We start from the raw sequence: 25,555 nt of genomic DNA, 5'->3' as shown, positions 1-25,555 counted from the left end.
TGAACAGCCAGTCATGGTGGGGTATAATGAAGTTGGGAGGGATTTGAAATCGGACTACAGAAGATGGAGGGCTGGAAGTAGGGATTTACCTGGCGGTTATGGGGCCCAATGCCTGGCTTTGCTATCCCCACTGACGCACCATCCTACATACTCTGCCTGCCATTGGCAACACCAAGAATTCCTCCTTTGTCCTTATCCTGGGTGAGAAGGTGTGTCCCCCAGCTGTGTTGCAAACTGGTAACACCGCAGCAAACCTGCAGATAAACCAGCTGTGAGACACTAGCCAAATTAGCAATTAAAAAAAAAAGCATTTCTGTAGCACCTTTCACGACCTCAGGATGTCCCAAAGTGCTTTAAAGCCAATGAAAGTACTTTTTTTGAAGCGCAGTCACTGTTGTAATGTAAGGAACACGACCGCCAATTTGCACATAGCAAGGCCACACAAACAGCAGAGCGATAATGAGCACATAATGTGTTTGTGATGCTCGTTTAGGGATAAATATTGGCCAGGACTCGCCTGCTCTTCGAATAGTGCCGTGGGATCTTTTACGTTCACCTCTGTTTAACGTCCCATCTGAAAGATGGTACCTCTGACAGTGCAGCACTCCCTCCAGTAGGGCTGTGCTACCTCTGAGCCACGGCTGACCCTGTGGGAGCTGTAAGCAATTGTAACGCCCCAGCTGAGATCCGCTAACTCTGCTGTTCTGGCTCTGCCTGTTGTGGAGTATGTGACCTGGAACAAAAGAACAGACTTCTCCTGCAGGAGAAGACTGACCGTCTGTGTTGTGAATGTGCGCCAGCGGGGCTGGGAAATTATATGGGGAAGCTACTATAGATCCAATTGTCTCAGCATACACAGCCTTTTGGAGGAGAGTTTTCTAGATTTCTACAATACTACCTTTTGTGTGGGGGGAAAAAGTGTTTCCTGATTTCCCTCCTGAATGGCCCCGCTCTAATTTTAAGATTATGTCTCCTTATTTTTGATTCCCTCACCAGAGGAAATAGTTTCTCTGTATTTACCCTGTCGAATCATACAGCACAGAAGGAGACCATTCGGCCCATTGTGTCTGTGCCAACTCATTTTGAAAGAGCTCTCCAATTAGTCTCACCCCCCCCCTGCTCTTTCCTCATAGCCCTGCAAATCTTTCCTTTTCAAGCATTTATCCAATTCCCTACCAAAAGTTGTTATTGAATCTGCTTCCACCACCCTTTCAGGCAGAGCATTCCAATTCTTCATTACTCATTACACTTTATATAAAAAAAAATCGAATTTCTTCTCTGGCTCTTTTGCCGATTACCTTAAATCTGTGTTTTCTGGTTACTGAGTCCCCTGCCTCAATCAGATCACCACTCAATCTCCTATACGCAAGGGAATATAAGCCAAGCTTATGCAACCTGCCTCCCAAATTTAACCCCTTAACCTCCGGTATCATTTTGGTGCCATCTTCCCGCTTTCAAATTCCACACTGGCTGAGTGAAAGATATCGATCCCTCCAATTTCATCAAAGGACAGCCACATACTTTTTGACTTGAAATGTTAAATCTCCATGGGTTGGGGGAGATGGGAGTGTGTCTGGAAAGAAGAAAGGGGTCAGAGGATGAATGTGTTTAATGGAGCTAGCATTGGTCCTTGACCTCGGGTAGCATTATGGGGCCAGAGATCCTGACGAAATGTTCTAGTGAGATAAAGGTACGTGACCATGAAATGAACGTAACTGGTTTCTAAAGGAGACTCTATACCTGGGAGAGTAAAATGAGTGTTTATGTACCGCCGACCCAATCCTTATTTAAAGTTTGTACTATTTAAAAATACCGCCTTGAAACTCTGGCCAAGTTGGAAGTTAAAAGTTCACAGGTTAAACAAACACATAGTCATAGTTATACAGCACAGAAAGAGGCCCTTCGGCCCATCGCGTCCGCGCCGGCCATCAAGCCCTGTCTAATCCCATTTTCCAGCATTTGGTCCGTAGCCTTGTATGCTATGGCATTTCAGGTGTTCATCCAAACTCTTCTTGAATGTTGAGGGTTCCTGCCTCTACCACCCTTTCAGGCAGTGAGTTCCAGATTCCAACCACCCTCTGGGTGAAAAAGTTTTTCCTCAAATCCCCTCTAAACCTCCTGCCCCTTACCTTGAATCTATGCCCCCTTGTTATTGACCCCTCTACTAAGGGGAAAAGTTCCTTTCTATCCACCCTATCTATGCCCCTCATAATTTTGTACACCTCAATCAGGTCCCCCCTCAGCCTTCTCTGCTCCAAGGAAAACAACCCCAGCCTGTCCAGTCTTTCTTCGTAGCTGAAGCGCTCCAGCCCAGGTAACATCCTGGTAAATCTCCTCTGCACCCTCTCCAAAGCAATCACATCCTTCCTATAGTGTGGAGACCAGAACTGCACAGAGTACTCCAGCTGTGGCCTTACCAGCGTTTTGTACAGCTCCATCATAACCTCCCTGCTCTTGCCTTCATTAGCCGAGGCATAGAATATAAGTATTCCATATGCCTTTTTAACCACCTTATCCACCTGTTCTGCTTTCAGGGATCTATGTACATGCACACCAAGGTCCCTCTGATCCTCTGTCTTTCCTAGGGTCTTACCATTCATTGTGTATCCCCTTGCCTTGTTAGTCCGTCCAAAATGCATCACCTCACACTTTTCAGGGTTAAATTCCATTTGCCACTGTTCCGCCCATCTGACCAACCCATCTATATCGTCCTGTAGCCTGAGGCTTCCCGCCTCGCTATTTACCACCCCACCAATTTTCGTGTCATCTGCGAACTTACTGATCATACCTTTTACATTCACATCCAAATCATTAATGTAGACCACAAACAGCAAGGGACCCAGCACCGATCCCTGCGGTACCCCACTGGATACAGGCTTCCAGTCACAAAAACAACCTTCCACCATCACCCTCTGCCTTCTGCCACTAAGCCAGTTTTGGATCCAATGTGCCAAGGCACCCTGGATCCCATGGGCTCTTACCTTCCTGACCAGTCTCCTATGCGGGACTTTATCAAAAGCCTTACTGAAATCCATGTAAACATTTAACGGGAATCTCGGGATCTGGACCCTATTCAGTTTTTTTGTTTAATCAGTAACTACTAACATCAGTAGAGATACAGTCAGTAACAGCGGGTGCTGGGGAGGGGGTTTCTGCGTGACAGTGTGAGGGAGCTGGATTAACATCAGTAGAGATAGTCAATAACAGGGTGCTGGGGGAGGGGTTACTGAGTGACAGCACACTTGAGCACTTTAATACGGCCAGGTGTTTGAGTGGAGCTGACCAGAGCAATCATTAATCAGTGGGTGTGTTGCCATTGTCTCTTTCTGAACCTTTTTGTGATTATGGTGCTGTGTTTTGCACCAGCTGTATTGAGTTGCTCGGGCTGAAATTTGACCTAGTTCCCTGGGATTAAGGGGTAATATGAAGCTGTTTTTGTGCTGCTACTTGTTTACACCAGATACTGGGAGCCTTGTAGACATGAGCCTGATCCTGGTATTTATACTGAAACCTATTTTCCTACAACGATGGCACAATTGTAGTTGTGATATTTGATGGATTAGCGAGCTGGACTGATTTATTCAAATGCTGGGAGTTGGATTGTACCTACTGTGGCTCAGTTGGTAACACACTCTCCTCTGAGTCACAGGTCGTGGGTTCAAGCCACACTCCAGAGACTTGAGCACAAAATCCAGACTGACACTCCAGTAACGTACTGAGGGAGTGCTGCACTATCAGTGGTGCCGAGGACCCGTCTACCCTCTCGGGTGGATTCGAAGAAGAGCAGGGGAGTTCCCCGGTGTCCTGGACAATACTTATTCCTTAACCTGCCTCACAAACAGACAAACAGTATTTGATCATTATCTCTGCTGTTTGTAGGACCTTGCTGTGTGCAAATTGGCTGCCATGTTTCCTACATTACATAGGATATACAGCACAGAAATAGGCTATTTGTCCTAACCAGTCCATGCCAGCGTTTATGCTCCACTCGAGCCTCCTCCTGTCTGTCCTCATCTAAATCTATCAGCATAACCCTCTAGTCCCTTTTCCCTCATATGCTTGTCTAGCCTCCCCTTAAATGCATCCATACTATTCTCTTCAACCACTCCCTGTGGTAGCGAGTTCCACATTCTCACCACTCTGGGCAAAGAAATTTCTTCTGAATTCCCTGTTTGATTTCTTGGTGACTCTTATATTGATGGCCTCTAGTTTTGCTCTTCCTCACAAGTGGAAACATTCTCTCTCTATCTACTCTCAAAACCTTTCATAATTGTACAGACCTCTCTTGGGCCACCCCTCAGTCTTTTTTCAAGAGAAAAGAGACCCAACCTGTTCACCCTTTCCTGATTATGTATACCCTCACATTTCTGGTATTACCCTTGTAAATCTTCTCTGCACCCTCTCCAGAGCCTCTATCCTTTTTTATAATATGGCGACCAGAGTTGTACGCAGTGCTCCAAGTGTGGTCTAACCAAGGTTCGATACAGGTTTAGCATAACGTCACTACTTTTCAATTCTATTCCTCTCGAAATAAACCCTAGTGCTTGGTTTGCTTTTTTTTAGGGCCTTGTTAACCTGTGACAACACTTCAAAAGTACATTATTGGCTGTGAAATGCTTTGGAATGTCCTACGGTCGTGAAAGGTGCTATATAAATGCAAGTCTGTCTTTCTTCACATTCTAGTGACCGCGTTCTAATGTCGAGGCATTTGGGAGCCCGGAGCCGCCTTCTGGTGTTCATGCTGTTGGCATTCTGGTGGCAAGCTCAACCACCCACCTTTGGGTCTGCTGCTGGGCTCAGGAAAAATGCATGGGAAGAAAGTTCACTCTAATGCCTTTCACGTCCTCGTGACTTACCAAGTCGCTTCACCATCACTGAATCACTTTAGAAGTGTCGCTGTTTTTGCAGGCCATGCCAAAGGCTGCTCTCCAGGTCTGAGTTAAAAGAACCAAGATAGTTGCAGCTTAAAAGTGTTTCGGGAGACTTGGACCGTGAATTTCCCAGCGGAGGCAGGATGGTGGCAGGTAAGCTGGTTTCCGGGTTCCAGTCACGATCCTGGCTGCAGCCGCTCTGTCAAAGGGATTTTCCTGCGGGCTTCCCGGCCAATTAACAGGAAGCGGGTCTGATGACGTCATTTGTTGATGCGTCATCAGCTAGTTTCCTTAAAGGGACCATGGCCACATGGAGTTTGACAGTTGTTCTGTCAGTGTTTGACAGCTTTGAGCTGCTGCAAACTCTGACGAGCACTGCACAAAGGTGGGTGCTTGCACCCAGGCTCTCAAATGACACCCTTCATATGCTTATGGAGGGAGTCACAGCACACAGTGAGGTTCTCTTCCCTTCCAAGGGTGGAAGAGACCTCCCCAGGACACCAACGCAGCCTGATTGCACATTGCACAGGCGGGCAAAAGCAGGGATGTTGTCAGGAGGACCAGGCTGCAGTGGTGCCAACCTTTCAATGATCTCAGTGGATCACGAAACGTTACTGCAAAGCCACACTCAACCTCATTCTGCTGTGTCACTCCTCACATCCCCATCACTCTGCCTTCCACACCCTTCTCCTGCACATCCTTACTCACCAACATATCTTGCACCTCTCTGTCTACATTATCACTTCCCCATCTCACTAGCCACTCCTCACACTCGCCCTCATCCTACTACAAGCATACCAACTAACAACATACAAGGGTAGGCACTTGAGAGGTTTAGCCAATGTCCATGTGAGGATTCTGGTAATGTTATCATACAGTGACATCTATATTTTCAAACACTGCACCTTATTGGACAGATCTGTGCACACCGTGAGATGTGTCTCACTGAGTTCCAGTGAATGTCGAGACATAACTCCCCCCCCCCCCCCCCCCCCGCCCCACCCATCGCTATAGTGATGAGTGTGCATGGAATGGCTTGGACATTTAAAGGGATGCTTTACGCTGTAGGTATGGGATGGTTGTCAGGAACTGATGTCCTGTGCAGCATCAGGTGATGGCGGAGAAGGTTGGTGATGTTGGTGTGCCTGGTGGTGTTGGGGCTGATCGTGGAAGGATTCAGAGGATCAAGGTCTTATTTTTTTCAAGGGCACCGATGTTGCTGCAATAGATGGCAGCTGCAAGTGAGATGACAGAAGTGATCTGTCAATGGTGAGAGAGGCTGTTCCAATGAGGTGGCACTGGACAGACAGTTGGCTCTAAAACACTTGCAAGCTAAAGAAATCTCTCTGTATTACAAAATGCAGTGACAAACAGTTTCTGCGCTCTGAAACTGACCATCTGCAACATGGCATCCTTTACACCACTTCTGCAGCTTCTCCGATACATCAGAGCAGACTCGACTCACGCCAGGGTGAGCTGGTGTGTTCCGCGGGTAGCCCGTGGGGGAGCACGTAAAATTGGAAGGAAACCTCAAAATAGCATTAAATTTGTTCTCAACAAACCATTTAATGAGCTCAATTGTCTCCCCCGCTGCTTGGTGTCGGGTCAGTTCTCCGCTGACAGACCTGATACCTGAGAGACTCGCGTGGAGGCGGGTGACCGGGTTTCCTACCCACTGTCGATCATAACTACCTTAACCTCTGACCCACTTCCAAACCCACCCTCTGAGCACCGGCAAATTCGCAGCCTCTGAGACTAGCAGGAAATCAACAACGCCTCTAATGCAGGATATCACTGGGTAGAGGACATTCTGTGAGGGGAAGGGAACAGCCAGAAGTCATGGTCTGTGACAAATGTAGGAAAAGAGCTTGGGTCCTTCAGGCAGAGAGAGTTTCAGGAGCTAGGAAAAAGTTTAAAGAACAGGGCCTCAAGGTGGTAATCTCAAAATTACTCCCAGTGCCACGTGCTCGTGAATACTATATATATAATGTGTATGTGTGCTGTGAGGAGGATGCTGAGAAACTCCAGTATGATTTGGACAGGTTGGGTGATTGGGCAGAAGCATGGCAGATGCAATATAACGTGGATAAATGCGAGGTGATCCACTTTGGTGTCAAAAACAGGAAGGCAGATTATTATCTGAATGGCAATAGATTGGGAGAAGGGGAAGTGCAACGAGACCTGGGCGTCCTTGTGCACCAGTCGCTGAAAGTAAGCATGCAGGTGCAGCAAGTGGTTAAGAAGGCAAATGGTATGTTGGCCTTCGTAGCAAGAGGGTTTGAGTACAGGAACAAGGATATCTTGCTGCAGTTGTACAGGGCCTTGGTGAGACCGCACCTTGAGTATTGTGTGCAGTTTTGGTTGCCTTATCTGAGGAAGGATGTTCTTGCCATGGAAGGAGTGCAGCGAAGATTCACCAGGCTGATACCTGGGATGGCAGGAATGACGTATGAGGAGAGATTGGGTCGATTGGGCTTGTACTCACTGGAGTTTAGAAGAATAAGAGGAGATCTCATCGAAACTTATAAAATTCTAACCGGACTAGACAGACTAGATGCTAGAAGGATGTTCCTGATGGTCGGGGAGTCCAGAATCAGGGGTCACAGTCTAAGGATAAGGGGTAAGCCATTTAGGACAGAGATGAGGAGGAATTTCTTCACCCAGAGAGTGGTGAACCTGTGGAATTCTCTACCAAAGAAGGCAGTAGAGGCCAATTCATTAAATATATTCAAGGAGTTGGATATATTTCTTAAGGCTAAAGGGATCAAGGGATATGGGGAGAAGGCAGGAACAGGGTACTGAGTTTGGATGATCAGCCATGATCTCATTGAATGGCGGAGCAGGCTCGAGGGGCTGAATGGCCTACTCCTGCTCCTATCTTCTATGTTTCTGTTAATACAGAAACAATAAGATGGTGCAGGTGAACGTGTGGCTGGAGGAGTGGTGCAGGAGGGAGGGCTTCAGATTCCTGTGGCATTGGGACCAGTTCTGGGGCAGGAGTGACCTGTATAAGCCGGACAGATCACACCTGAACAGGGTTGGGATCTTTGTAGGGCGATTAACGAGTGTTGTGGGGGAGGGTTTATACTAATTTGGCAGGGGGAGGGGCATCAAGAAGCAGCAGCAGAGAGGAGAGACTAGGTGCATAGAAAACTGGGAGGGACAAACCTCAACAGTATAAAGAATAGTGTGGAAAGAGCAGACATTAGAGGGGTGGGTGGCGGGGGAGGGGGAAGCAAAACAGACAAGCAAGTTGTTGGAATGCATGTGTGTTAATGCGAGGAGTGTTATAAATAAGGTTGATGAGTTGCAGGAACAAGTTGCCACATGGGGTTATGGTATAGTGGCTACAGTGGAAACCTGGCTTAAACATGGGTAGGAATGGGAACTAACCATTCCTAGCTACAATGTATTCAGGAGGGATAGGGAAGGAAAGAAAAAAGAATCAAAGATAATACAGTTCTACAGAGGGACAATATACTAGAGGGTGCAAAGACTGAACCTACTTGGTTAGAGTCAAGGTACAGAAAAGAAGCTACATTGCTGGGTGTTTACTATAGACCCCCAAATAATGAGAAGGAACGGAGCAAATATGCAGACAAATTTCAGAGAAATGGAAAAATAATAAAGCAGTAATAGTAAGGGACTTCAATTACAGGTACAATCTAAGCATATTCCCAAAGGAGGAAAGATGGGGCATCCAAAGCTAGAACTCACTGGATGACCAAGGAAATTGAGGTTAAAATAAAACAGAAAAAGGAGGTTTATGACAAATGTCAGGTAGAGAATACAGTAGAAAACCAGGCAGAATACAGAGAGTGCAGGGGGATTGAAACAGGATACAAGAAGGGAAAAGAGAGAGTATGAGAAAAGAGCGGGTAACATGAAGGGGACCCAAATATTTTATAAACTTGTACAAAGTAAAAGGATAGTTAAAGGAATGGTGGTGTCAATTCAGGACAAAGAAGGAAATCTTCATATGGAGGCAGAGCGCATAACTGAGGTACTGAGAGAATACTTCTGTATCTGACTTCACAAAAGAAGAGGATGAAATTCATGTCGCAGTAGAGGAGGAGGGAGGAGAGATATTGAATAGGATAGAAAGGAGGTACTAAATAGGTTGCCATCACTCAAAGTTAACCTGGTCAAGATGGGTTGCTGAGCGAAGCAAGGCTTGAGATAGCGGAAGCTTGACCACAATATTTCAATCCTCCTTGGATATTGGGGTGATGTCAGAGGACTGGAGATTGCAAATGTTACACCCAAATTCTCTTTGGAGCATAGAAGGTTAAGGGGAGACCGAATAGAGGTATTCAAAATAATGAGTGGTTTAGAGTAGGTAGAGAAAAACTGTTTCCTCTTGCAAGTGGACCAGTAACCAGAGGTCATAGATTTAAAATAATTGTCCGAAGAACTAGAGAGGAAATGAGAATTTTTTTCTCACAAAGGGAATGCACCACCTGAAAGGGTGGTAGAAGCAGATTCCATCAAAACTTTCAAAAGGCAATTGGACATGTACTTGAAGAGGACTCATTTGCAGAGTTATGGGGGAAAGGCTGGGATGTGAGACTAAATGGGATAGCTCTTTCAAAGAGCCCGCACAGGGATGACGAGCCAAATGGCTTTCTTCTGTGCTGTAAGATTCTATAGTAAAATGTCCCATGGTGCTTCACAGGAGCCTAATCAGACAAAAATTTGACACTGAGCCACATAACGAGGTATTAGAACAGATGACCTAAAGCTTGGTCAAAGAGGTAGGTTTTAAAGAGAGTCGTGAAGGAGGTAGAGAGACAGAGAAGTTTAGGGAGTGAATTCCAGAGCTTCGGGCCAAGGCTTCTGAAGGCCCAGCCACCAGTGGAGGGGCAAAGGGAATCGGGGATATACTAGAGGTCAGAATTGGAGAAACGCAGAGTTTTGGAGGGTTGTAGGGCTGAAGGAGGTCAGCGATGGGGAGCAATGAGGGCAGAGGTGTGAACATGTGAGTTGAAGGTGTCAGGCTAGGAGTTGCAAGCTTCCTGTAACACTGTTTTTGAGTACCAAGCAGACTGTAGCAATGTCCTTTTTTAAAGTGCAACATGAGCAGGGAGTTCGACTTGCACTGTTCAGTCTCATTGCTGGAGGTTGAGGGGCCGGGCTGGGTGTTGGAGGGAGGGAGAAAGAGAGAGAAAATCATGTGCATGCCAGACTCCAGAGCTTTGGGCCTCGGCACACTCGAGCACATTAATGGTGCTGGCCAGGTTTTTAATAATGGAGGAGCTGACCAATCAGTGGATGTATTGCCATTGTCTGTTTTTTGAACAGTTTTGTGATACGTTGCTGTTTTGCACCAGCTGTAATTAAAGTGCAACCTGTATGCATCGTTCGATGGAACACCGCCTTTATGATCCTTTTATCTGTATGATGATGAAGCTCGGCTATCTGCACTCAGCCACTTTGTTCTAAACTCCTGAAGGCTAATGGAATGCTGGCCTTTATATCTAGAGTACAAGGGGGTAGAAGTTATGCTGCAGTTGTACAAAACCCTGGTTAGACCACACCTGGAGTACTGTGAGCAGTTCTGGACACCACACCTTAGGAAGGATCTATTGGCCTTGGAGGGAGTACAGTGTAGGTTTACTATGGAGACTACACAAATTAGGGTTGTATTCCCTAGAATTTAGAAGGTTAAGGGGTAATCTGATTGAAATTTTCAAGATATTAAGGGGAACAGATAGGGTAGATAGAGAGAAACTATTTCTGCTGGTTGGGGATTCTAGGACTAGGGGGCATAGTCTAAAAATTAGAGCCAGACATTTCAGGAGTGAAATTAGGAAACACTTCTACACACAAAGGGTGGTAGAAATTTGGAGCTTTCTTCCTGAAACTGCAAGCCACGATCTTCGAGCAGGCTCGAAGGGCCAAATGGCCTACTCCGGCTCCTGTTTCTTATGTTATTAATTGATGCTAGATCAATTGATTTTAAATCTGAGATTGATAGCTTTATGTTAACCAAAGGTATTAAGGGACATGGGCCAAAGGCGGGTGTATGGAGTTAGGCCGCAGATCAGCCACGATCTCATTGAATGGTGCAGCAAGCTCGAGGGGCTGAATGCCTCCCCTGTTCTAAGTTGGTTTGGTACTCGAGATGATGTGGAACTGCTCTCAAACTCTCCAAAGAAGTGATTCCGTATGAACTTTTGGGATTTAGGATAGTGTCCTGGGCTTTTTGCCTACACTTGACCAGATCCCTCACTTAAGATTTGTGGCATCGGTAAACTTTCATTGCATCAATGATTGAATGACTAGAGAATTGTCTCACTAGTATAACTGAGTACTGATGAATGAATGGTAGTCGCTCAAAGTTGAGTAACTGGTTAGAAAGCCCATTTGAGGATCATTATTTATAGTTACTGACAGCCTTGATCGAATCAAAAAGCACCTTTACATTGTTGATTCAGCACTGGGAGATCTACGAGTGCTGTTCTCTTCTAACTGTACCTGTTTGTCACCATTCCTTGTTGACCAGTCCCCTCTGGGTTCATGGAAAGCTGGGTTTGGTCATGGGCGGACGTACAGAGTATGACTCTGCTATGATGTAACATTTGTGCCAGGGATTCTCCGTGCAAACAGCACATAATCGCTGTAAAGGTAACTTCAACCTCTCCTCTCTGTTGTGGGGCTCTTGAGTGAAATTAATTCGGGGTGCTGCACTCTCGGTACGGACCATAATTGAACACAGATTGGCACTGAGGCGGCAGTCTCACAATGGTGGCTGATGTGGGAAGCAGGACTAACATCCTTGTGTGGTTGGACTGATTGGTAGAAGGAAAAATGTCAAGTGATTTACAAACTTGACAGAACCATTAAAACAATAAACAAAAGCAGCTGGGTAGCACAGTCAGTTAGGTACTGGCCTTTCACCTCTGGGACTTGGGTTCATATTCAGCCCAGACTGAGAGGGTGAAAGAGTCCTCAGTCTGAACTGAGGTGGAGCAGTGCTATGCCTTTGTGCAATTAGTTCAGGCATTCTCGATCTAGTTTGTGGCGGGCGCAAAACAATCCTAATTGACTTAATTTAAAATTCTCATTCTTGTTTTCAAATCCCTTCCATGGCCTTGCCCCTCCCTATCTCTGTAACCTCCTCCTGCCCTACAACACACCAAGATCTCTGCGTTCATCCAATTCTGATATTCTGTCCATCACAAATTTCCTTCGCCCGACCATTGGCGGCCTCGCCTTCAGCTGCCTAGGTCCTAAACTCTAGAAATCCCTCCTCCTCTACCCCTCTCTTCTGAAATCTAGCTCTTTGACCAAGCTTTTGGTCACCTGTCCTAATATGTGGCTTGGTGTCAGATTTTGTCTGATTAGGCTCCTGTGAAGCGCCTTGGGATGTTTTACTGTTAAAGGCACTGTATAAATGTAACTGAGGGTGAGATGGAGCATTGCAGCAAGGAAGATCGAGAAGAGCGTTGGTGCGACGACACAGCCTTGCTTGACCCCGTTTCGTACGTGAATTGGGCCTGTGGTGGAACCGTTGGTCAGGATCACTGCTTGCATGTCATCGTGAAGCAGGCGGAGGATGGTGACAAACTTTTGAGGGCAGCCGATTTTGAGGAGTACACTCCATAATCCCTCACGGTTGACAGTATCGAAGGCCTTTGTGAGATCAAAGAAGGCCATGTACAGCGGTTGGTGCTGTTCCCTGCATTTCTCTTGTAATTGATGAGCGGTGAAGATCATGCCCCTTAGTGGGCGGAATCCGCATTGCGACCCTGGGAGGAGTTCTTCAGCCACTGGGAGGTGGTGATTGAGGAGGATTCTTGCAATGACTTTCCCTGTGGCAGACAGGAGGGTAACTCCTCTGTAATTACCACAATCGGACTTGTCACCTTTCTTGAAGATGGTCACAATTACGGCGTCTCTGAGATCCCCTGGCATGCTCTCCTCCTTCCAGATAAGAGAAATTAGTTCATGAATTCGCGCCAGTAGTGCGTCTCCGCCATGCTTTAGTGCCTCAGCGGGGATTCCATCTGCTCCTGAGGCCGCCTTGTTCTTCAGTTGTCGGATGGCCTTTTCAACCTCATGCCGGGCCGGGGTTGTGCTGAGATGGTGGTGGGTAACATGCTGCAGGATGGAATTGAGGACACTCGCGTCGAAGACAGAGTCACGGTTAAGGAGATCTTCGAAGTGCTCCTTCCAGCGGGCACTGACTGCCTCTCTGTCTTTGATGAGTACCTCTCCATTCTTGGCCCGCAGTCAGGTAGGACCTATGGTGCTTGGGCCGTAGATGGTCTTGACTGCGCTAAAGAATCCATGCAAGTCATGGTTGTCGGCTAGCTGCTGGATCTCCTGCACTTTCTCCACCCACCATCTGTGCTTTAGGTCGCGAGTTTGTTGTTGGACCTCGGCCTTCAGGCGTCTGTAGAGCTGCTTTCTTGCTCTCCAGTTGTGTTGCTGTTTCCAGATCAGGAATGCCTTGCACTTGCGGCTTATTAGCTCCTGGATCACCTGGTCGTTCTCGTCGAACCAGTTGGAGTGGAGCTAATTTACAGAACAAACGGGAAACTGTTCAATCTCCGTCGCCTCCAGTCCAGATCCAAGGTCATTCCATCCTTTGTCGTCGAATTACAGTATGCAGACGACGCTTGCGTCTGCGCTCACTCTTGAGGTCGAACTCCAAACCATCGTCAACACCTTCACCGAAGCGTACGAGAGCATAGGCCTTACACTAAACATCTAAGATAAAGGTCCTGTACCAACCTGCCCCCGCCACACAGTACTGCCCCCCGATTATCAAAAACCACGACAAGGCCTTGGACAACGTGGACCACTTTCCATACCTTGGGAGCCTACTGTCAGCAAGGGCAGACGTCGACGACTAAGTCCAACACCGCCTTCAGTGTGCCAGTACAGCCTTCGATCGCCTGAGCAAGAGAGTGTTTGAAGACCAGGACCTCAAACCTGGCACTAAGCTCATGGTCTACAGAGCAGCAGTGATACCCGCCCTGCTGTATGCCTCAGAGACATGGACCATGTACAGCAGGCACCTCAAAGCACTGGAGAGGTACCACCAATGCTGCCTCCGCAAGATCCTGCAAATCCATTGGCAGGATAGACGTACCAACGTCCGTGTTCTTGCTCAGGCTAACATCCCCAGCATCGAAGCTTTGACTGCACTCAATCAGTTCCGATGGGCGGGTTACATTGTCCGCATGCCCGATACGAGACTCCCAAAACGAGCGCTCTACTCTGAGCTCCGGCGCGGCAAGAGAGCCCCAGGTGGGCAGAGGAAACGCTTTAAGGACACCCTCAAAACCTCCTTGAAAAATGTAGAATTCCCACCGACACCTGGGAATCTCTGGCCCAAGACAGCACAAAGTGGAAGAGAAGCATCTGGGAAGACGCCGAACACCTTGAGTCTCTTCGCCAGGAGCAAGCAGAAGCCAAGCGCAAGGAGCACACGTCAATCCAAGCACCCCACCCACCTGCCCCTTCAACCACCGTCTGCCCCACCTGCGACAGAGACTGTCGGTCCCGCATTGGACTCGTCCGTCACCCGAGAACTCATTTTTAATGTGGAAGCAAGTCATCCTCAGCTCCGAGGGACTGCCTAAGAAGAGAAGAGGAGAAGATAAATGTAAGCTGTTGTCACTGGGAATGGATGGCCAGTGTGGGAAAGGGTCTCCAGAGGCTGAGCTTGAGGTACATTGTTGAAGCAGAGTTGAGGGAGCTTCGCATCCAGCCATTTTCTAATCTGACCGAGTGCTTGATTGCTGATATTGGGTGTCTGAATTGGAAAGTGTCCCAATTCCAAGCATTGAATTTCCCCCATTTCACCTTGTAAAAGAAAGGAAAGCAATTAAAAGGCAGCAAATACCTTTTTAAGAGATGGTGTCATAAGAGTAGATGTGCAAGAGTGTTGTAATAATCTTCTAATGGGCGTGTAATAGTGTTATAAAGGGCGTGCCACAGGATTGCAGTAGTCTTCTAATGAGTGTGCAACAAAGTTACAACTGCCTTTTATAACTAGGATGAGATGTGTAACATATTGTGTTATTACTAGGGATTAGCATGGCAGCTGAGCCTTGTAATGAAGGGGGGTGTAGAACAGACCAAGTTATACTGAGGGTGAGGTTTTATAATGGCAGTTTGATAGTGTTAGGATGAGGGAAGGTATGTAAGAATGTTATAACTGAGTTGTACTTTGAGATTAGGATGTAATGGATAGCGTTATAATGAGGGTTGGTGTGTAACATTTCTTCAGCTGAAAGTCCTAGAATGAGGGTGGAGTTTAGGAACAGGAGCAGGCCAATCAGTCCCACCGGTTTGCTGTTGTTTGTTTGTGCGCAGGTGAAGTGAAGCTGGTTAGCAGAGCGTTGATGGTTAATCCTTTTTTTTCTTTTTCTTTCTAGACGGGTACAAGTCCTTGGAGCCGCTCAGTGTAACCATCCCAGTCGCAGGTCATCCAGTATCGCCAGCAAACCCCCTCTCAGGCTGCCCTGTCCCCAAAGCCCCTCCTGCTGCTGAGCCCGTCCCCCACCTGCAGCGCCCCGGTTCGTACACTTCAGCACCCTCTCGGCCCCACACATTGTCCATGCTGAAGCTGAGCCGGGAGTGCCCTCAGAGCTCCAAACCTCCCAGCAGCTCCAAGTCCAACCTCCGCAACCCGGCCTGTCCGCCCACCCAGCAGAGTAAAGCGGGCACAGTGCACGTGGAGAGCAAGCAACAGCGAATCAGTAGGAGACGAGCCACCAATGGCTGGCTCCCTGTAGGAGAGCCCTACCAGAAACCTGTCTACGTTGTGGTAAGTAGATATTGAAGAGGCTTTTTCTGATTGAGAAACTTGGGAATTGCTCTTCAAAAACATCATAGAGGCTAGAAAGTCAAATTCATCTCCTTACAATAACCATTTGTAGTATTTAGAAGACAGATAGACTTGCATTTATATAGTGCCATTCACGACCTCGGGACGTCCCAAAGTGTGTTATCATTTTGAAGTGTAAGAAACTATTGTAATGTAGAAAAAGCAGCAGTCAATTTGCATATCGCAGGCCCCATAAACAGCAATATGTTCATGTTTTTTAGGTGTTGGCTGAGGGATCAATATTGATCAGGGCACCGGGGAGAGCTCCCCTGCTGCTCTTCAAAATCTAGGCTGGCGCTCCAGTGCAGTACTGAGGGAGTGCTGCTTTGTTGGAGGTGCCATCTTTTAGATGAGATGTTTAACTGAGACCCCGTCTACCCTCTCAGGTGGACATAAAAGATTCCATGGCACTATTGGAAGTAGAGCGGGGGGGTTCTCGCCGGTGTCCTGTCAATATTTACCCCTCAACCAACGTCACTAAAAATACAGATTAGCGCTAGGCTGTTCAGGGGTGATGTCAGGAAGCATTTCTTAATACAAAGGCTCGTGGAAATCTGAAACGCTCGCCCCCAAAAAGCTGGCTGGGGGTCAATTGAAAATTTCAAAACTAAGATTGATAAATTTTTGTTAGGTAAGGGTATTAAGGGTTACAGAACCAAGCAGGTAAATGGATTTACGATACAGATCAGCCTTGATCTAATTGAATGTAGGAACAGGCTTGAGGGACTGAATAGTCCACTCCTGTTCCCATGTTCCTGAAACTTATTTTGATTGCAGCACAAGTGACGAGCATGTGGAAAAGCTCCACCCTTCTATTGGCTCGTCCAGCGGAGAGCTGGACCCGGTGCCCAGAATAGTGTTGGCTGAGACAGGATGCGAGTTGCAACACTTGTCTTTACCTTCTACAGGCAGTTGGGTTTTGCTCGGCGCCAGTCTTCTGTGCCTCACCACAGTGCACCAAACGTGATGGTTTGTGGCCATCTTGCCTGATCAGCGTGCAGTTTGATCACATGAAAGGATGAGCACTGATACAGTGCATGTTAAAACTGATAGTGAAATGTTTCAAAATAAAATTCAGTCCAGGCAGAGTGCTGATTGGGTCTGTGCATCTCCACACAATTAAACACTTTTCATCCAAACCATTTCGGCAACATTCCTGTTTCATGAGCAAATAATTTGACGAACTGTACAATCAGTCATAGCGTGATACTGTCAGTTCAGCTCAATGTAATGCATGATGTTCGTTCAGTTAATCACTCTATCAAGTCACCTCTTTTTCCAGAGATAAGAGCTCCAGCCTGTTCACCCTTTCCTAATAGTTATAACCTCTCGGTTCTAGTATTGTCCTTGTAAATCTATATAGAGATGGTCTTTGGCTACCTTGAGTGTATATATAGTAATGCGAGGCCTTTCCGCCAGGCGTGCTCCCGCCTACCTTTTGACATTTACAGCCAATGTTTTGTCCAAAACCAAAAATTGAACAGTCCCTTTAAATTGTGGTTGGTACACACAAAGAAAATTGATTTGAGCTGTACAGATTATAGTGAGTATGCCCACAGGTTAATGTGTTTTGCAGGACACTTTTCAGACATCCACTCCTGGATGAGCAGAAATTTCCTCCAAGTAAATATTGGGAAGACCAAAGCCATCATCTTCAGTCCCCGTCACAAACTCCATTCCCTAGCCACCGACTCCATCCCTCTCCCTGGCAACTGTCTGAGGCTGAACCAGACTGTTCACAACCTTGGTGTCCTATTTGACCACGAGGTGAGCTTGCGACCACTTATCCGCTCCATCACCAAGACCTCTGTGACTCCGCCCCTGCCTCAGCTCATCTGTTGCTGAAGCCCACATCCGTGCCTTTGTTACCTCTAGAAGCATAGCATGCTTACAGCACAGGGAGGCCATTTGGCCCGTTGAACCCATGCCGACTCTGCAAGAGCACCACTTCTAGTCCCATACCCCCCCGTCCTTCCCCGTAGCCCTGCAAACTTGACTCTTCCAATGCTGTCCTGGCTGGCCTCCCACCTATCACCCTCCATATACTTGAACTCCTCCAAAGCTCTGCCCATATCCTAACTCGCACTAAGTCCCATTCATCCATCACCCCTGTGCTCGCTGACCTATATCGGTTCCCTGTCCGGCAACATCTCATTTTAAAATTTTCATGCTTTTTTTTCAAATTCTTCCATGGCATCACCCCTTCCCATCTCTAACCACCCCCAGCCCTACAACCCTCCACGATCTCTGCCCTCCTCCAATTCTGGCCTCTTGAACATTCCTGACTTTTAACTGCTCAACCATTGTCAGCTGTGCCTTCAGCTGCCTAGGCTCTAAACTCTGGAGCTCTCTCTCTAAACCTCAGTGCCTCTCTACCTTTCCTCATGCTCCTTAAAACCTATCTCTGTCACCAAGTCCCTGTCCTAATATCTCTGGCTCGCAATGCTCCTGTAAAGAGTTTGGGACATTTTGGTGCTATATAAATACAAATTGTTGAATTCAACCCATGCTGCTGAACAAACTCTGGTTTTATAAGCACAAGCAATATTCTTAGTTTTTAAAGAAAGAGCAAACTTGCATTTATATAGCACCTTTCACGACCTCAGGATGTCCCAAAGAGCTTTGCAGCCAATTAAGTGCTTTTGAAGTGTAGTCACTTGAAAATATGGGGCAGGTGACTAAAAGCTTCGTTAAGGAGTTATGTTTTAAGGAGACTCTTGGAGGAGGAAAGAGAGGTGGAGAGGCTTGGGGAGGGAATTCCACCAGTGGTGGTGCAAAGGGAGTGGGAGATGAATGAAAGTCCAGAATTCGAGGAACGCGGCGATCTTGGAGGGTTGTAGGGCAGGAGGAGGTTACATAGATGGGGGTGGGAGGTGCAAGTCCATGGAGGAATTTGAACATGAGGATGAGAATTTTCAGATTGAGGCGTTGGTGGACTGGGTGCCAATGTAGGTCAGTGAGCAGATGGGTGAATGGGACTTGGTGTGGGATAGGATACAGGCAGCAGAGTTTTGGAGGAGCTGAAGTTTATGGAGGGTGCCAGGTGGGAGGCTGGCCAGGGGAGCATTAGAATAGTTGAATCTGGAGGTAATAAAGGCATGGATGTGGGTTTCAGCAGCGGCTAGGCTGAGGCAGGGGCAGAGACGGGCAATATTATGGAGGTGGAAGTAGGCGGTCTTTGTGTTAGAGGTTGTGGGGTTGGAAGCTCAGCCATGGGTCAAATAGAATGCAGAGATTGTGAACAGTCTGGTTCAGCATGAGACGGTGGCCAGGGAGGGGGATGAAATTGGTGGCAAGGGATTTAGAAGAATTCAGAAATTACTTGCAGGTTGTTATCCTACTGAATTCGGCACTAACTGCAACTTTGAAGTATATGGCAGTTCTTTTTGTTTAAAGTTTCCACGCTGAGTTAAAATCCTGTGATAGGTTTTGTACTCAGTTGGTGACGCATGTTCACCAAGAAAGACGAGCAGCAATGTGGTAGGAACACTATCACCTCCAAGTCACACACCATCCTGACTTGGACGATTATTGCCGTTCCTCCATCGTGATTGGGTCAGAATCCTGGAACACCATCATGGGAGCTCCATCGCTACAAGGGCTGCAGCAGTTGAAGAAGGCCCATTACCATCTTCTCGGGTCAACTAGGGTTGGCTAATAAATGTGGCCTTGCCACTGACAGCCATGCTTGGAGAACAATTATTAAAAAAGGAAGCCAAGTTTATTCATTTTGTCATATATGAATGACTGACTGTAGATGCAGAATCAGTTGGGATTGATATTTCCACTGGGGGAGGCAGCCGGGAAGAGAAATTGCAGTGGTGCACAGATGTGAATATATCCCAATTAAAGAGGCAGTGTCCAGATTAATTTTGTGTTAAGAGCCTCCCTGGACATTTTGGTGATGAGGACCACTTTTGCATGTCTCCCCAAGTGGGTCATTGACTTCTTTTCCTGAGGTTTGATGGAGACTGTTTTACGATCCATTTACCATTTAGTGTAGCGCCATAATTACTCATCACTTCCTTGTTGAATTGTGATCCATAAAGCTGCTAGAAAATGTGTGGGTTGGGCATTCCAGTGATTTCTTTAGGCTAAAGTTAAAACCTAAATTAAAGCAGCCACTCCTTTTTAAACTATAAATTAAAATGTTAATGCTAAATATGTGCCTATTAGATACTCAGTGTATCACTGTCTTGTTCTAACTGGTATGTTGCATGTGCTATATCTAGACAGTAATTATCATCACAGTGGTTCCATATCTTTCAACTGGTGCTAAATTAGTGCCTGTAGGGCTTTTTCAAAGCAGAGACTCTTGGAATGGCGTAAAATGCTACTGTGTTGTGACTGGCCAAATATGGGAAATCCTACCTCTTCATTAGGAGCTGACCAGGAATTTGTGTCTACACAATTCCTCCAGAATCTGATCCTTTTTTAAACATTGTTTTTCGGGATGTGGGTGAAACTGGCAACACCGGCATTTATTGCCCATCACTAGTTGCCCCGAGCGGGTTTATGGCGGGCCGCCATCTTCAAGCACTGCAGTGTAGAGATTTGATGCAACGAAGTGTCCTGCTCGGTCATTTCAGAGGGCAGTTAAAAGCCAATCCCGTTGGTGTGGAACTGGAGTCACCTGTAGGCCAGACCGGGTAAAGGTGGCAGATTTCCTTCTCTAAATTACATTGAGTGAACCAGTTGGGTTTTTGACAATCTGATAGCTTCACAGTCACTTTTACTGATACCAGCATTTTAGTTCCAGATTTTAAAAAACTGAATTCAAATTCTCAAACTACCACGATAGAATTTGAATTCGTGTTCTCTAGATTATAATGCCGGGCATAAATAAGAGACATTTCTGGGAAAAGCCAGTCAGGTGGCATCTGTGGCGAGAGAAACAGTTGAGGTTTCAGGTCAATGACCATTCAGATTTCCAGCATCCGCAGTATTTTGTTTTTGTATATTATATCAGGCCTCTGGATTACTAGTTCAGGAACATGGTCACTACACTGCCGTATCCTCCTTGCATCAAGGTTCCCAAGTATCATTGTAAAATGAACAACAATGTGGAAGAAAGCCAGTGAAGTATTTTTGGAGTGCAGTCACTGTTGTAGGAAACGCAGCAGCCAATTTGCGCACAAGAAGATCCCACAAACAGTAATGAGATGACTGGGCAGTTAATCTGTTTTGGTTGCGTTTGTTGATGGCAAAATAATGACCCGGACACCTGGAGAACTTTCGAGTAGAAGTGTTGCGAGGTCTTTAACGACAGTCCCAACAGGCAGACAAGACCTTGCTTTGAAATCTCAGCAAAGGAATGCATGTCTATGGCACTCCTTCAGTACTGCATTGAAACGTTGGCTTAGGTTATGTGGTCAAGTTCCTGGCGTGGAGCTACCAGTTGGAATCGAGCCACATGGACTTGGGCTCGTCATGAATTGACTGACTCATCTCAGTGGGGATATGGTACCCCTCGGTTAGGAAAGACAAATATCAAGTGGGGCTCCTGGTCCTCATCCTAGTGGGTCATCAATATAAGAGAGTCACTAATGAATCCAATAAGGAATTTGGGAGTAACTTCTTTACCCAGAGAGTCTTTAGAATGTGGAACATGGAGTAGTTGAGGCGAATAGCGTAGATGCATTTAAGGGGAAGTTAGATAAGTACATGAGTGAGAAAGGAATAGAAGGACATGCAGATAACGATAGATGAAGTAAGGTGGGAAGAGGCTAATGTGGAGCATAAACACCAGCATGAATCTGTTGGGCCGAATGGCCTCTTTTTCTGTGCTGCAAATTCTATATCTGTGGATGCTGGGTGAGAAGAACATTGCACTCTGCTGTCATGTTCTTGATGAGATGGTCAAACGATACGCCAGTAGTCACAATTCACCACATGAAGAATGGCCACTTTACCTGGGCAGGAGTCGTGGTATCTGAGGAACCGTATCCGAAAGGCAGTCAAGTGTCTTCAGGACTGGGGCCAAGTGCAAGAAGAAAAGTTGTGGAAGGCATCACTTGATTGTCCTGCATAACCAAGGGCCCTCTGAACTTGGAACTATTGAATATTGCAAAAACAGTACTGGGACCATCAAACAGTACTGGGACCATCAAACAATACTGGGACCATTGAACATAACCAAGGGCCCTCTGAACTTGGAACTGTTGAATATTGCAAAAACAGTACTGGGCCCATCAAACAATACTGGGACCATTGAACATAACCAAGGGCCCTCTGAACTTGGAACTGTTGAATATTGCAAAAACAGTACTGGGACCATCAAACAATACTGGGACCATTGAACATAACCAAGGGCCCTCTGAACTTGGAACTATTGAATATTGCAAAAACAGTACTGGGACCATTGAACATAACTAAGGGCCCTCTGAACTTGGAACTGTTGAATATTGCAAAAACAGTACTGGGACCATCAAACAATACTGGGACCATTGAACATAACCAAGGGCCCTCTGAACTTGGAACTGTTGAATATTGCAAAAACAGTACTGGGACCATCAAACAGTACTGGGACCATCAAAACAATTACAGCGGGTGTAGCTCTGAAAGTAGAAGGTTGCTGTTAGTATGTGTGCAAATCCATAACACCCAGTGTTCTTCAAAGTTAGGAAGAAGTAAATCTTGGGAGAGGGGCTACAACATGGATATATGCTGGGAATTGGGAAAAGGTCCACAATCGGAGCAATTCTAGCAATCGGTGCCAATTATTTTTTTTACTTTCACTATTCTATATAATTCCATTGAGTTTCAGAATAATACCTTGTAGCGCACTCTCTCGTAAATCCTATTCTACAGTGCCTCTTCAGTTTCTCAGTTCAACCCTTCTCCCCATTGTTTCTGTTTGTAGTCGGTGTGTTGTAGCTAATATTGAGGCTGTAGTGTAATCTAGTTTTTTTTGGCTAGTGTTTCCATTACACTTCCATGGTTTATAGATGTCTGAACCCCAAAGCTAAATCTAAATTTTATTTGTGGTTTATAAATCAATGATTGCAATGTTGGCTGAAGGTAAAGTTACAGCCTTTTACTGCATCCCATCTGTTAGTCTATATGTAGTAAGGCTCCCTTGGTGGCTGTTAGTAAATAGCTCAGCCCAGTGTGGTACTGAGCCATACAGACCTGCAAGTCTAAGTTGAATTTTGAGTCTGTTGCATTAGCTAATCTCAGCTAGACTGACGAGAAGGATACTACAATTGGCTTTAGCAAAATTACTCAGGGTCTCCACTTTCGTTTTAGGCTGAGAACTTTGGAGGATTTTGCTGCCCGTATTCTAATTTGCATCAAGTCCCGTCCACCCGTTACCCCTATGTTTACTGACCTACATTGGCTCCCGGTCCACCACCGCCTCAAATTTAAAATCTTCATCCACGTGTTCAAAGCCCTCCAGGGCCTCGTCACTCCCTACCTATCTCTGTAACCTACTCCAGCCCTCCAACAATTCTGGCCTCTTCTGCATCCCCCAATTTTATCGTCCTATCATTGGCAGCTGTGCCTTCAGCCGTCTCGGCCCTAAGGTCTGGAATTCCCTCCCTAAACCCCTCTGCCTCCTTTTTAAGTCGCTCCTTTAAAACCTACCTCTTTGACCGAGCTGATATCTCCTTGAGTGACTCGGTGTCTAATGTTTGATCGCTCTTGTGAAGCGCCGTGGGACATTTTACTACGTCAAAGGCGCTATATAAATGCAAGTTGTTGTTGGAGACGAGGTTGGACTTAGCTGCGATGGCCCCTCACGGTCAGTGTGTTCCAACACACTGTAGAGTGAAGTGTTGTAGGTGGGACTGTACATTGAATAAATCCATGCCCTAGTGGGGGGAGGGGGTATTAAAGTCATAATACTGGTACAATACTATCCCCGATTAATCTTTTGTGGAACAGAAGGCTGTTTGGCCCCATCAAGGCTCAATCCCTGTCGAGGCCCATTTCCTATCGGCAAGATTTGTGCAGTTTGTGCTCTCGTCTGTTCACTAACTCTCCTGAGGCAGCTGCGTAGCCAGAGAGTAAACTTTCAAGGAGAGAAAATTCTCTTGCAATTTCTCCCTGACCCCAAAGGTTATTGCGAAACTCCAGAGATCTCAGCATTGTGATATGTTCTGCATATTTCATCCTTGACAGATTGCGTCCCATCAGAAGAGGACCCATTCTTTCATGCCGTATTGAGTTGATATTCGTTGAGATTCAAATCACCTTTTGGGGTGGGTATGGATAGAAAGCACTTGCAAAACAACAACATGCCTTTCCATAGCACCTTTCACAACCTCAGGAAGTCCCAAAGTGCTTCACAGCCAATGAAGTACTTTTGAAGTGTAGTCACTGTTTTAATGTAGCAAACACAGCAGCCAATTTGCACACCGCTAATCCCACAAACAGCAATGTGATCATGACCAGATAATCTGTTTTTCGTGATGTTGGTTCAGGGATAAATATTGGCCAGGACACCGAGGAGAGCTCTCCTGCTCTTCTTTGAAATAGTACCACGGGATCTTTTACGTTCATTTGAGAAAACAGACAGGGCCTCCGTTAGACGGCCCATCCGACAGTGCAGCGCTCCCTCAGTATTGCACTGGGAGGATCAGCCTAGATTTTGTGCTCCAGTCTGTGGAGTGGAACTTGTTGGGTGCAATGACTTTTTCTCGTTCATGCTTTCTTACTATTATTTCTTGCTCTCCAGGATGAAGTGGAGCTCCTGATTCGGAAGTGCTATCCAGCTGTTGCAAGGGATGGAGAAGTGATCAAGGTTCGGGACACTGTTTTATTGAAGTCAGGACCCAGGAAGAAGTCCATTCCTTACGTTGCCAAGGTTTCTGCACTTTGGGAGGACCCTACATCAGGTCAGCCAGTTGATTCAATGCAACGCAAAGCGGGGCCTACAAGGAGTCATCGTGCTGCTTTTTAGGACTTTGGAACCCATGCAGCATATAACTATTCCAGATGTTGGCTAAATAGAGGTGTTTGAATATCCCGTCTAGTCGGGTAACCCAGGGAGGGAGAGATCCAGTCCATTAAATGGGGAGGGGTGGGGCGGCGGAGGGGGGGGGGGGCGGGGGAAGAGAGAGGGGGAGAGAGACCCAGCTTCGAGGCGAAAATTATCTTTTTTTTTAAAGGAAAGGATTAAGAAAACCTTTATTTGCATATGTTGTGTGTATGTGTTCTCGCTATAAAAAGATGAGGGGGTTACTTTGAACATCATGTGCCCTCCCCTCGGCGCCTCTAATCCATGCCGGTGGCGTAGAAACGGATCCCTGCTTATCCCGAGATTATTTTTTAAATTGGCATCCGTCCGATTGGTTCTTAAAGGGGCCAGGCCTGTGGGGAATCTACTGTCGCGTGGCCTGCTGTGTTGGGGCGAGGTGGTTCTCTCGTACTGGGGAATTTGAAGTCTTGTTACCCGCCCCCCGATGAGGAAATCCCCATCAGTATAAAATCAACAAAGTGTGGAGTGGAGTTTCTCAGGGTGCCCTAGTTCGGGCTGTCATCTCGTGTCTCTGGGAGGTGGGTCAACCAACTCTGCCTATGCAGGACAGCATTGCACTATTTTGGGGAGGGTGGAGAGAGAATCTATCCGGTTCATGTACGTATCTCCCTCTCGAGTCCACGCTTTGGATTCTTGCAATGCTAAGAAACGGCCTTCTGTTTTGCTAATGTGATGGGAGAGTCAGGAGCTCTCCATAATTGACGATGTTTCTCCAATACTTCAGCCGTTTAGTGGTGGCTGGGGGACTTTGAAATGACGTTTATTGCTTGGGAGGGTTATTGTACTTGTAATAAGATGTCAGGGGAGTTGTGCGAGGCAGATGGCCTGTGAAATATCACAGTGATTGATGACAATCGG

At 46.6% G+C, this 25,555-nt stretch overlaps 1 protein-coding gene across 5 annotated transcripts in view; it reads left to right on the top strand.

Annotated features, from left to right (window-relative positions):
* Positions 1-25,555, top strand: part of bahd1 (bromo adjacent homology domain containing 1) — an 85,800-nt gene that overhangs the window by 45,969 nt on the left and 14,276 nt on the right. For all 5 annotated transcript variants that reach the window (XM_086003660.1, XM_086003663.1, XM_086003659.1 and 2 more), the window contains exons 3-4: positions 15,263-15,654; positions 24,395-24,554. In XM_086003660.1, coding sequence (XP_085859786.1) covers positions 15,263-15,654; positions 24,395-24,554 — 552 coding nt within the window. The remainder of the gene's footprint in view (positions 1-15,262; positions 15,655-24,394; positions 24,555-25,555) is intronic.

This window comes from Somniosus microcephalus, chromosome 12 (genome assembly GCF_052327205.1).
Source record: "Somniosus microcephalus isolate GS21.2 chromosome 12, FLI_Smic_1.0, whole genome shotgun sequence".
NCBI classification, from domain to species: domain Eukaryota; kingdom Metazoa; phylum Chordata; class Chondrichthyes; order Squaliformes; family Somniosidae; genus Somniosus; species Somniosus microcephalus.
The sequence above is the reverse complement of the archived record's forward strand: the minus strand, read 5'-3'. Positions and strand labels throughout refer to the sequence as shown.